Here is a 12,451-nt window from a genome sequence, read left to right as displayed (position 1 = left end):
CCTCCAAACAGCCTGGCCGGGATGCCAAATCGCATCTCTGCTGCCTCCCAATACAAATATTAGTGCACATGACGAGAAAGTCTGTTAATGGGGTGAGGATATTTATTTATTTTGCAGTAGACAATTTATCTAATCATTCAGCCAGGAGGGGCTCGGTTAGTTTGGTGGGGGATGCACTTGGAGAACGTCGTGGGTTCAAAAAACGGTTCCAAATATAACACAGCCCCCTTTGGGGGGGGGGCTGGATGCTCCTGGGCGCACGTCGGCTGAGCTGCAGGCGAAAAAGGCTGCCCTTCTTTGGGATTTGACATTGACAGACCCTGGCACCGAGCCCACCCCAAAAGAACGGTGGGTCTAACATCTCATGGCTCCCTCAATGTCTCCCAGCATGGAAAACAGAGTGGCCCCTTGGTAGGTCTGCTTACTGGACAAACCCAGAGGCGTTTTCTCACATTGAGAATGAGGTGACACCTGAAATAAACCCACAACTATTACAGGTAGTCCTAAATTTACAAACATTCTTGGTGCTCTTCTGAGTTTCTTGGGAGATGTTTCATTACCTAAAGCAGGCAACAAATCCACAAATCCACGGAAGAAGCCGGATTCGCTTAAAGCCACGGAAATTATGACAAACACCCCCACCCCCCAATTTTGGTCATAAGTCAAGTACTCCCTTTATTGCATTTTTCTCTCTACTATCTATCTGTCTGTCTGTCTGTCTTTCTATCTATCATCCATCCATCCTTCCGCCTATCTATCATCCATCCATCCATCCATCTGTTCGTCTATCATCCATCCATCTATCTGTCTGTCTATCTATCATCCATCCGCCTATCCGTTCATCCATCCGTCTATTTATCATCCATCTATCTATTCATCCATGCATGCATGCATGCATCCATCTCTCTGTCTGTCTATCATTCATCCATCCATCCATCCGTCCATCCATGCGTCTGTCCATCTGTCCATCCTTCTGTCATCTATCTTCTATCATCCACCCACCCACCCACCCACCCACCCACCCATCTATCTATCTATATATCTATCTATCTATCTATCTATCTATCATCCATCCATCCATCCATCCACCCATCCGTCTGTCATCTATCATCTCTCTCTCTCTCTCTCTTTCCATCCATCCGTCTGTCTGTCATCTATCATCTCTCTCTCTCTCAATCCATCCATCCATCCAATTTATTTGCTGCCCCGGCCATCTTGTAGTTCAGGTGTCTCTGGATTTTAATTTCTTTAAATCAAAACTTGACAAAAATGCTTGACAAAAATGACAGGGGTCTCCAACCTTGCCAACTTGTAAGACTTGTGGACTCCGACTCCCAACTCCGGGAGTCTTAAAAAATTGCCACGGTTGGAGACCCTGCCCTCTGACTTAGGATCGGGTTCAGCAGTCAGGGTGAAATGGTTGGAGATCTGGATTGGTGGGAAAGGGGGAGGACTCTCAACCTCTATGCCCAACAAACAGGGCTGCAAATACCTGAAGGGCCTTGATGATGTGTGTAGAGTGATGTGTGTGTTTGTGTGCGTGTGTAAAAAAGCTGCATCTGTTGCACGCCGCTCTGGGGAAAGAGGCAGCTGCCCTCTGAGCACTTCAGTCTTGATTGACAAGTCAGCCGTGGGCATAGCTGCCTCCCGGCTGAACAGATTCCCTGTCTCTTTGTGTCTGCGTGTGGGTGTGTGTATATGTGTATGTGGTGAGCGGCCCAAGTGCCTCGCAGCTTACCTTGGCTCCTCGCATGCTACCCCCTAACCGCAGGAGCTGCAGCCAGGAAAATCTGAGGGCTGCATCAACAGAATTTGATAGGCAGGCCTGCCTGTTAAAACCCTCCGTTCTGGGTGATGCTCGGGCAGTGGGGTGGGGTCTTTAGGAATTTGGAGAGGGGGGAAAAGAGTTGCAAGAGCTGGGAAGGGAAGGAAAAAGTCTCTTTGGGGTGCAGAAAAAAAACCTCTGGAGCAATGTTTTTCAACCTGGTCAGTTTTAGCATGGATGGACTTCAACTCCCAGAATTCCCCAGCCAGTGTGCTTTAAGATATATGGACACAAGCAATCAATTTTAAACTAAGTTATTCTCTTATTTAACTCATTATTTTATTCAGCAATATAATACAATGCATAGGAAAGCATAGAATTCCTTAAATTTTGCAAGAAATAAAAGTGGGCATCCCCTGAGAAGGCATCGGACCAGAATATCTCCGGGACCGCCTTCTGCCGCACGAATCCCAGCGACCGATTAGGTCCCACAGAATTGGCCTTCTCCAGGTCCCATCGACTAAACAATGTCGTCTGGCAGGTCCCAGGGGAAGAGCCTTGTCTGTGGCGGCCCCGACCCTCTGGAACCAACTCCCCCCGAGATTAGAATTGCCCCCACACTCCTTGCCTTTCGTAAACTCCTTAAAACCCACCTCTGCCGTCAGGCATGGGGAAACTGAAATAACTTCCCCATGCCTATATTGTTTATGTGTGGTGTGTTGTGTGCATGTTTTTAAATTATGGGTTTTTAGTTTAAATTATTAGATTTGTATTAAATTGTTTTGCCACTATTGTTGTGAGCCGCCCCGAGTCTACGGAGAGGGGCAACATACAAATTTAATAAATAAAAAAATAAAAATAAATAAAAAAGAACCCGCTCCCTGCAGCAAGAAAAAAATTTCAGCAAAACAATGAGAAATTATTTCATTGAATAGTCCTGGTGTCTTTTTCGGGGGGGTTTAAGAGTGTTTTCCTGACAACCTACAGGTAGTCCTTGACTTATGACCACAATTGAGCCCAACATTTCTGTTCTGAAGGGATTTGTTAAGTGACCTTTTCCCCCCCCCCCTCTGTTTTACAACCTTTCTTGTTGCAGTTGTAAAGTGAGTCTGGCTTTCCCATTGACTTTGCTTGTGAGAAAGTCGCAAAAGATGACATAACCCTGGGACACAGCCATGGTCATAAATATGTGGCATGGCATCTGAATTTTGATCCAGTGACCAGTGGTCAGTGGCATGGCATCTGAAAGGTGACCACAGGGATGCTGCAACGGTCGTAAGTGTGAAAAACGGTCCTAAGTCACTTTTTAAAGTGCCTTTGATTGGTCACTAAACAAGAGGAAGACAACAGGCTAAAGGCCTTGAATCCCTGTCCTCCCCGAAGGAGCTTGTGACAGCTGGAGAGTTAATCAAGGGGGAAGAGCCCCACAGCTGGGTTGGCCGACATCTGGCGCAGCATTCAGAACCTGACCAAATGGGAGTAGCGTCGCCAAAGAACATAGATTGTAAAGATTATAGATTAGGTGCACTGTTGATGTTCCCTAGTAGGGTCTTGAAATGTCTTCAAGAAAAGAACTCAGCTCAGAGAGCACCGAGGACCACCGTTGTTGTTGTCCTCCTCATCCTCTTCCTCCTCGCCTCTACACAAACCCCACTCCCTTGTATCTCTGATGATGCAACCTAGTTGGGTAGTGAAATGTTTGCAAGAAAAATAGCCCATCTTAGAGAGCACCCACAGAATAGAATAGAACAGAACAGAACAGAACAGAATGGAAGAATTAATTATAGATAAGATATATACATGCGTGGAGATGGACGAACTCACTAACTCAATCAAGGGAAACAAAATCACGGAATCAAAACGAACATGGCAAAAATGGCATGAATGGGTTCAAAAGAGAATATAGAAACAATACAATAAGAAGCAACAGTACAATGGAAACAGTCTACAGCTACCTTGTAAAAAGTTTTATTTACCAGTTATTGAATATAATATTAGAATATAAAAGTATGAAATATAATGTATATAATGGAATGTAACAGGTAAAAATTTATTATAAGAATTTTAAAAGAGATGGTTTATAATCTGTAAAACAGAATAATGTGTGATTTGAACTATATGTGAAATCTCAATAAAGAAATTTATATATATATAAAAAAAGAACAGAACAGAATTCTTTATTGGCCAAGTGTGATTGGACACACAAGGAATTTGTCTTGGTGCAGATGCTCTCAGGGTACATAAAAGAAAAGAGACATTTGTCAAGAATCATGATGTACAACACTTAATGATTGTCATAGGGGTCAACTAAGCAATGAAGAAACAATCAATATTAATAAAAATCTTTAGGATACAAGCAACAAGTTACAGTCATACAGTCCTAAGTGGGAGGAAAAGGATGATAGGAATGATGAGAAAACTCCGGTCATCCCTGATTCTGAAGACGATGAACCAGGACCCTCAGGATATCTTGGGCCAGGGGGGCTGTTAGCCGTGTTATCTAAGAATTGAATTATCTTAATAATTTTTTTTAAAAAGAAGTGGATTTAGGGAAGGATAACAGCTTGTTGGCCGATTATGTGCTTTGTGTGAAAATAAATAAACATTAAAAATAATAATAATACCGCAATCGCTCCCCAAGGAACCGCTTGGGAAATTTCTGCCAGGAATCTACGGCGCTCTCGGCTCTTCTCCACATCAATCACGAGGCTTCTAAATGCACCTTTGTTGTCTAAAGTAGCTTTCCACCTTCCTAAAAGCCACCACTTCATCGGATCAATGCTTTAAAAAAAAAAAAAACCAGCTTCGGGTCCAAATTCTCCCCGTTTGCATTTCGAAGCCTACCACCAAGACGTGCCTCGTGGAGGATTCCAGAAAGCCCAGCCCGGGGCGATGGGGTGTATTTAACTTCTCCGAAGCGTGTCTTCTCCTGCCGAGACATCAACTTGAAGCCCAGCCAGGAGCAACAACCCCCAGGCCCACGCCCGGACAGGTGTGTGTGTGTATTTGTGTGCTACTGGCTGCAGACATGCCAAACGCCGTCAGCCAATACGACTGGGTTAAGAGGCAACTCCAAGCGACAAGAGAGGCTGCTTTGGTGGTAAACGACCCCGGCCTTCTGTCCTAGCGGGCACCCAGTTAGAGACCAAAGTAAAATAACTTGGGATAATGATTCATTGAATCATTGAGTCTGCCATCTGCACCTCTATAACTGTCTGGTTTGGTGCTGCAACCCAACAGGACCGACACAGACTTCAGAGGACAATCAGAACTGCAGAAAAAGCAATTGCTGCCAACCTGCCTTCCATTGAGGACCTGTAGACTACACGACTCAAAAAGAGGGCAGGGAAAATATTTACTGACCCCTCACATCCTGGACACAAATTGTTTCAACTCCTACCCTCAAAACGTCGCTACAGAGCACTGCACACCAAGACAACTAGACACAAGAACAGTTTTTTCCCGAACGCCATCACTCCACTAAACAAATAATTCCCTCAATGCTGTCAGACTTTCTACTAAATTTGCACTTCTATTCTACTAGTTTTTCTCATCATTCCTATCACCCATTTCCTCCCATGTTGACTGTATGACTGTAACTTGTTGCTTATATCCTAAGATTTTTATTAATATTGCTTCTTCATTGCTTATTTGACCCCTTAATGACAATCATTAAGTGTTGTACTACATGATTCTTGACAAATGTATATTTTACTTTATGTATACTGAGAGCATATGCACCAAGACAAATTCCTTGTGTGTCCAATCACACTTGGCCAATAAAAATTCTATTCTATTCTATTCTATAATTAAGTAGAAGTTATAAGTAAAATAATGGGGAATAAATTTGGGCCTTTTTCTTAGCCGGGAGCTGCCAGAAACGGGTGATTAATTTCAAAGAAAAAAAGTTTGAAGGCTTTGAAGATGCTACTTGTAGATTAAATTGATGCTCCCAAATGAAAATCCCCCTACACACAATGCTGACCGTATCTACGTCCCAGCACAAATTTAGTTGGTCTTTATATACTCAGCTAAGCTCTATAAAATCTAGACTCTCAGAGCCTGGTTGTTTTTCAGAAGACATTTCACTACCCAACTAGGTAGCATCATCAGCTATCTAGAAGGGAGTGGGATTTTTGGAGAGGAGGAGGGGGGAGAGGGAAGAAGAAGAAGAGGAGGAGCAGAAGGACCATGGGTGCTCTCTAAGAGGGGCTATTGTTCTTGCAAACATTTCACTACCTAACTATATAGTATCATCAGCTATAAAGTATCATCAGCTAAAGACTTCATGGTCCATCTATTCTGCCCTTCTACTATTTCCTGTATTTTATCTTAGGATGGATCCATGTTTATCCCAGGCATGCTTAAATTCAGTGACTGTGGATTGACCAACCACGTCTGCTGGAAGTTTGTTCGAAGCATCTACTACTCTTTCAGTCAAATAATATTTTCTCACGTTGCTTCTGATCTTTCCCCCAGCTAACCTCATATTGGGCCCCCTTGTTCTTCACTTTCCTATTAAAAACACTTCCCTCCTGGACCTTATTTAACCCTTTAACATATTTAAATGTTTCGATCATGTCCCCCCTTTCCCTTCTGTCCTCCAGACTCTACAGATGGAGTTCATGAAGTCTTTGCTGCTAAGTTTTATGCTTGAGACCTTCCACCATTCTTGTAGCCCATTTTTGGACCCGTTCAATTTTATCCATATGTTTTTGTAAGTGAGGTCTGCAGAACTGGACACAGTCTTCCAAATACTGTAGAAGGATGCGCATCTCTCATGGTGGGGCACAATTTTGGGGTGGCAGGTCAGGTGGAGAGTTTTTGGGGGTGGTGGTTTGCAAACGTTTACTTCTTCCTGGGGGGGGGCGTAACAGAAAATAATTGTGAATCACTGGACTAGACTGAGAGTCTTCGCGCGTCACCCTTGTCTAGCACATGGCCACATTCTTCTCCTTGGTCCACATCTGGGAGAAGACCCTGTGGGGGGTGGTTGCCCGGCTGCGTTTCTACTTGGTGAACTTTGTTAAGGGCCCACAAGAGATGACCTCACTCCGAACGGTCTCGGCCTCCCAAGAGCAGGTTAAAATTAGCTCCCGCAAGCGACACGTTTGAACTAAATATGGATTTCAGTCTGTCCCAATTTGGCAATGCCCTTTGTGTCTCGGGATATGTGAAAGCCCAGCCGGTTGCTGGATAGAAAGGAGCACCCAGGTGAAGCCCATGATTCTTGGCAAAGGGACTACAGAGCCCATCTTCCAGCTAGGGAACAAGAACAGCCTCGAGAAATCCAGAATAAAATCTTAATTATTTCCAGAATCATGACAAGTAGCCCAAACGTTATCAGTCAAAAAGAGACAAATTCATCACTGGGAATTTCCCCCCCCCCAGATAAGATTTAGGATTTGAGAAAAAATAAAATAATTTAAAAAACCCTTTTCAACTATATCATGTTCTTTAGCTTCTTAATTAGCAATCTAAAATTAAAAAGGGGGAAAAAACATGTCTAAAAGGCTGAGAGGAGGAAGTGTTTTGTCCAAGTTGCATTTAACAAACATGCAAAGCTTGATTGGATCTTTGGGGTGGCCATCTTGACTTTTTTGACCACATCCTGCAGACACTCTTGGTTGGTCACTTGATTCTTGACCTCCAGTGGTCCTGACCCCTCCATTCTCATATGTAACAGAGAAGACCGTGGGGGGGTTTCTGAGACATTTAACATACAGGAAGTCCTTGACATAGGACCTCAACTTATGACCCCCAAATTTTGGTTGCTAAACAAGATAGTTGTTGAGCAAGTTTCCCCCCATTTTATGACCTTTTTTGCCATAGTTGTTAAGTGAATCCCTACAGTTGTTTAAATTATGAGCATGGTTGCTAAATGTTAGGGTCATAAGTGTGAAAACAGTCATGTCACTTTTTTCCAGTGATGGTGTTACTGGGAACAGTCGCTAAACAAATACAGTAGTTGTAAATTGAAGTCTGCCTGTATTTAACTTTTTCTACTATAGCATGAAGCCAAACAAGAAATCAGCAAAACTCTTGGATTCTTTCTTGAGCAGTTCGCACAAGCAAGAGAGTCAGAGGAAATATTTGCCCAAAGAATATAATTATATTCAAAAGGGTGACTGAGAATGGTAGGGGGTTGGCCTAGAACCGTGTTTCCCAACCTTGGCAACTTGAAGGTATCTGGACTTCAACTCCCAGAATTCCCCAGCCAGCATTATCTCATATATCATACATTTTCTCTCCTTTCCTCCAACCTCTCTTCTTTCCTACTTTCTATCATTATATATATATTACTTAATGTCTATTCTCCTTCATATGTATTGTATATTGGACAAAGAATAAATAAATAGAATTTTATTGGCCAAGTGTGATTGGACACACAAGGAATTTGTCTTGGTGCAGATGCTCTCAGCGTACATAAAATAAATATACATTTGTCAAGAATCATGTGGTACAACACTTAATGATTGTCATAGGGGTCAAATAAGCAACGAAGAAGCAGTATTAATGAGATGCAACTCCATCATTGTCTAAACAGGAACATCCTCTTCTCAGAGTGTTTAACACCTACAATTTCACAACTCTGAGCAGGGAGAGGAGGATGGAGGAAAGAGCCATATTGATAAGAGTTATACACACTTGGGCTTAAGAGGTGAGTAAAAGATTAAGCCAGAAGGTGTGGACAATGGGAGGTTTGGGAAGGAAACACTGTCTTTGTTTGATTTATAAAATTTATAGGCTGCCTAGGTCCTCTCAAGGTAATTCTAGGAACATGAAGGAAAAACACTACATCAAAACTTTACAAAGGACTCATCTACTCCGTATGCTAAGATAAGCACTAAGAGGTTAACAACAGACAAAGTAAGATTAGAGATTTCCGTGTTTACAGCTATCCATCAACCTTGGCACATGGTGACATAAATGTCACTGTGGCTCTTTTTTCTTTTTAAAACATCTATAAACATGAAAGCGCCACTGCTCACTGTAATTTTCCACCTGGGTCTATGGGGAAAGCCAACTTAATAAATCGAGTGAAATTACCCAGCGACCATTACAAAATCAAAATGAGTTTACGTGAAGATAGGATAAAAGATTGTGGCAAGAAGACTTGAACGTTCAACTTATAAAACTTAACTTTTCAAGAAATCTTCTCCTCGCTCAATCCAAGGAAACGGTGTTTTCTTAATTTGCAAGAATGGAACACAAAAGGTGCTTTGAGTGTCATAGGAAGAGTAGTTACAGGCTCAAATAATGTATACTGCAATGTTTCTCAATATTAAGATACGTGGACTTCAACTCCCAGAATTCCTCAGCAAGCATGGGAGTTGAAGTCTACGCATCTTAAGGTTAGGGTTGAGAAACACCGAAACGCAACATAACTCATCTTTCACCCAATGAAACTCAAAATTGCTGCTGATAGGTGAAAAAATTGATAACTGAGTTTGGCCCCATTTTATGACCTTGGTTGCCTCCGTTGTTAAGCGAATCACTGCAGCTGATAGGTTAGTATCCCGGCTGTTAAGTGAATCTGGTTCTCCCATTGACTTTGCAAAAAGAGGATCACACGACTCTGGATTCAGCAAGTTGTAAGTATGAAAGAAAAGATTATGTATCATGTAAGTTTTATGGAAGGTCTTAAGCATAAAACCTATCAGGAAAGACTTCATGAACTCCATCTGTAGAGTGTGGAGGACAGAAGGGAAACAGGGGACATGATTGAAACATTTAAATATGTTAAAGGGTTAAATAAGGTTGAGGAGGGAAGTGTTTTTAATAGGAAAGTGAACACAAGAACAAGGGGGCACAATCTGAGGTTAGTTAGGGGAAAGATCAGAAGCAACGGGAGAAAATATTATTTTACTACAAGAGTAGTAGATGCTTGCAACAAACTTCCACCAGATGTGATTGGTAAATCCACAGGAACTGAATTGAAACATGCCTGGGATAAACATAGATCCATCCTAAGATAAAATACAGGAAATAGTATAAGGGCAGACTAGATGGACCATGAGGTCTTTTTCTGCCATCAATCTTCTATGTTACCAATAGTTGAAATTCAACTAAAATTTAGTTAACCTACCACCACAAACCTAATCCATATTATGGCATCCAAAATGTTTAAATAAATAGGAAAAAAAAAACAAAGATAAACCCCCCACAAATTTTGTTTCATTTCGCTGGACTGGTGCTCTAGCTTTATTTTAAATTAAAAGTGTGACAATTTTCCCACGTTTGAAAAAAAAGGGGTGGATGGGAGAAGGATAGAGAACAGCCCCAAATATTAGCCCGATCTCTCTCTGATTTTGTTTGAAAAATAAAACAAGACTCCCAAACTCTCTGCTTTTGGAGTTTTAACTTTGCACACCGCCAAAGGGAAATAACCTTTCTTTGCCAAGTATTGACCTCTTTTAGGGGGGAAAAAAGTTTGCAATATCTAGAGGTATTTCACTTGCCATGCGTTGTGGCGTTCAAACACTTATGTGTTCATAGTACACCCATTACAAAGTAGTTTTTAAAAAAAGGGGGGGGTCTATCCCATTCAGGATCAGGATCACAACCTGCCCCATTTAGCAGTCCCTCCCCAAAACAATTACACGGACCCCTCCTCTCCCTTTATGCTTTCAATTTCAGATCATTTTTTAAAAGAAAACAGAAATGTTCCCCTTTTCAGAGGTTTCCAATTGGAAGCAAATATTCTGGAGCTTCTCCCCACCGCAACAACCTTTGTCGGTGTGTCACCCGCACACTTTCTCCCCCCTTGTTGTTGTTTTTTATATATAAAATAGCTTCCAAGTTTTCTTACCGGAGACCGAAACGATGCTGTCAGCTGTAGCACGAGGAGCAGCAACCAAAACGCAGGGGGCATGGTGGTGTCGTCCTTCGCAGACCCTTCAATTCTCCCACGGAGGTTTCTGCAGCCCCCTAGCCAAAAAGAAGCAGGACGCAGGGGACACCGACTGGACACGGCTGAGTCACCGATGTCTGCCGAGAGTTATAAAGCCCCTTAAGAGCCCACCGGCACTTCCTGGCCGGTCACTGCTCTCTTCTCCAAGGTGTTCAAAGCACGTGGGCCCACCAACAGCTGGAGGGGAAGCCACGCCCCCTTCAGGGAGGGGAGACTCCCACCCACCCCCCTTTTTCCAGATCAGAGGCTGAAGTTGGGCCAGCGGGAGGCTGTCAGAGAGAAACCAGGTCGTATTTGTGGTCCGGGTGGGTAGATTTCATCACTGGAGGTTATTCAGAAGACACAGTCACTTATTATCCAGAATGGCATAGGTCTCCTGCTTGAGCAAGTAGCTGGACTAGATGACCTCCGAGGTCCCATTCTGACGGATTCAACTGGAAATCTTTGCAAAAATCCACTAATTTTGCAAAGGCATGGCCCAGCTCCAGAGGGCTTGAAGGATTACAGGTAATCCTTTTAGAGATTTACCCCTTATCTTTGTGGTGAAGGGAAACTTAAGTTAATTTTTTTGGCCAAGCGAATCTAAACTTATACTGAGTTTTTGTTCCATTTTATGAATTTCTGGCCACGGTTGGTAAGTGAATCGCTGGAAGTTGACGAGTCAGCAGCCCGGCTGTTAAAAGGGGACCTGGCTGCTTGTGGACTTTGTCAGGTCACGAAAGGGGAGTCACGTGACCCTGGGACGTTGCAACTGTCACACGTATGTCAGACGTTAAGCATCTGAACGAAAACCACGTGACCCTGGGGATTGCAGCAATGGTGGTAAGTGTGAAAAACAGTCGTCAGTCACTTTTTTTCCGGGGCCACAGTAATTCTGGGAGTTGAAGTCCACACCTCTAAAGTTACTAAAGATGGTGAAAAGCTGTCCTAGCAGCTGTTCTTCAGCTTCAACCACAACAACACAAGAGCACACAACAGATTTAAACTTCATATTAACCGCTCCAAACTTGACCGTAAAAAATACGATTTCAGTAACCGAGTTGTCGAAGTGTGGAACTCATTAACTCCATAGTGTCATCCCCAAACCCCCAACACTTTACCCTTAGATTATCCACGGTTGACCTATCCAGATTCCTAAGAGGTCAGTAAGGGGCGAGTACAAGTGCACTAGAGTGCCTTCCGTCCCCTGTCCTATTTCTCTCCTATATCTCCTCTACCTTTCTTCTATTCCTATATCTCTTCTTCTATTCTTTCATTGATATGTTCTATTCCTATATCTTCTATTCTATTATTTCTTAGATATATTTTACTATGAGTATCTCCTCTATAACCTTCATCATGTATTTTACTATGTGTATGTATATATATATATATATATATATGACGGTCTTGGTATATATATATATATACATACATACATACATACATACATATATATATATATATATATATATATTTGTTTTCGTAGATTTTCACGGGTATATGTATGTAGATTGTTCTGAGTTCGGGTATTGCCCCGTGTAATATATTATATTACATATTACATATATATTACATATATAATATAAAATATTACATGGGGCAAAACCCGAACTCAGAACAATCTACATATATATACCCACTGAAACCCTCATTGTGTATTGGACAAAATAAACAAAAAAACTAGACACAAGAAATTTTTCCCCCGGACGCCATCACTCTGCTAAAGAAATAATTCCTATATCTCTTCTTCTATTCTTTCATTGATATGTTCTATTCCTATATCTTCTATT

General features: G+C 42.2%; 1 protein-coding gene across 2 annotated transcripts in view; it reads right to left on the bottom strand.

The window, feature by feature from the left end:
- Positions 1-11,358, bottom strand: part of LOC139174271 (SPARC-related modular calcium-binding protein 1-like) — a 29,496-nt gene extending 18,138 nt beyond the window's left edge. Inside the window, exon 1 of one of the 2 annotated variants that reach the window (XM_070764550.1) lies at positions 10,578-11,358. In XM_070764550.1, coding sequence (XP_070620651.1) covers positions 10,578-10,640 — 63 coding nt within the window. In that variant the 5' untranslated portion in view covers positions 10,641-11,358. The remainder of the gene's footprint in view (positions 1-10,577) is intronic. The other variant, XM_070764549.1, reaches the window with a different exon arrangement.
- Positions 11,359-12,451: the final 1,093 nt, after the last annotated feature.

This window comes from Erythrolamprus reginae, chromosome 11 (assembly GCF_031021105.1).
Source record: "Erythrolamprus reginae isolate rEryReg1 chromosome 11, rEryReg1.hap1, whole genome shotgun sequence".
In the NCBI taxonomy this organism is placed as follows: Eukaryota; Metazoa; Chordata; class Lepidosauria; order Squamata; family Dipsadidae; genus Erythrolamprus; species Erythrolamprus reginae.
Note: the sequence above shows the minus strand (reverse complement) of the source record. Positions and strands in the feature narration are given on the sequence as shown.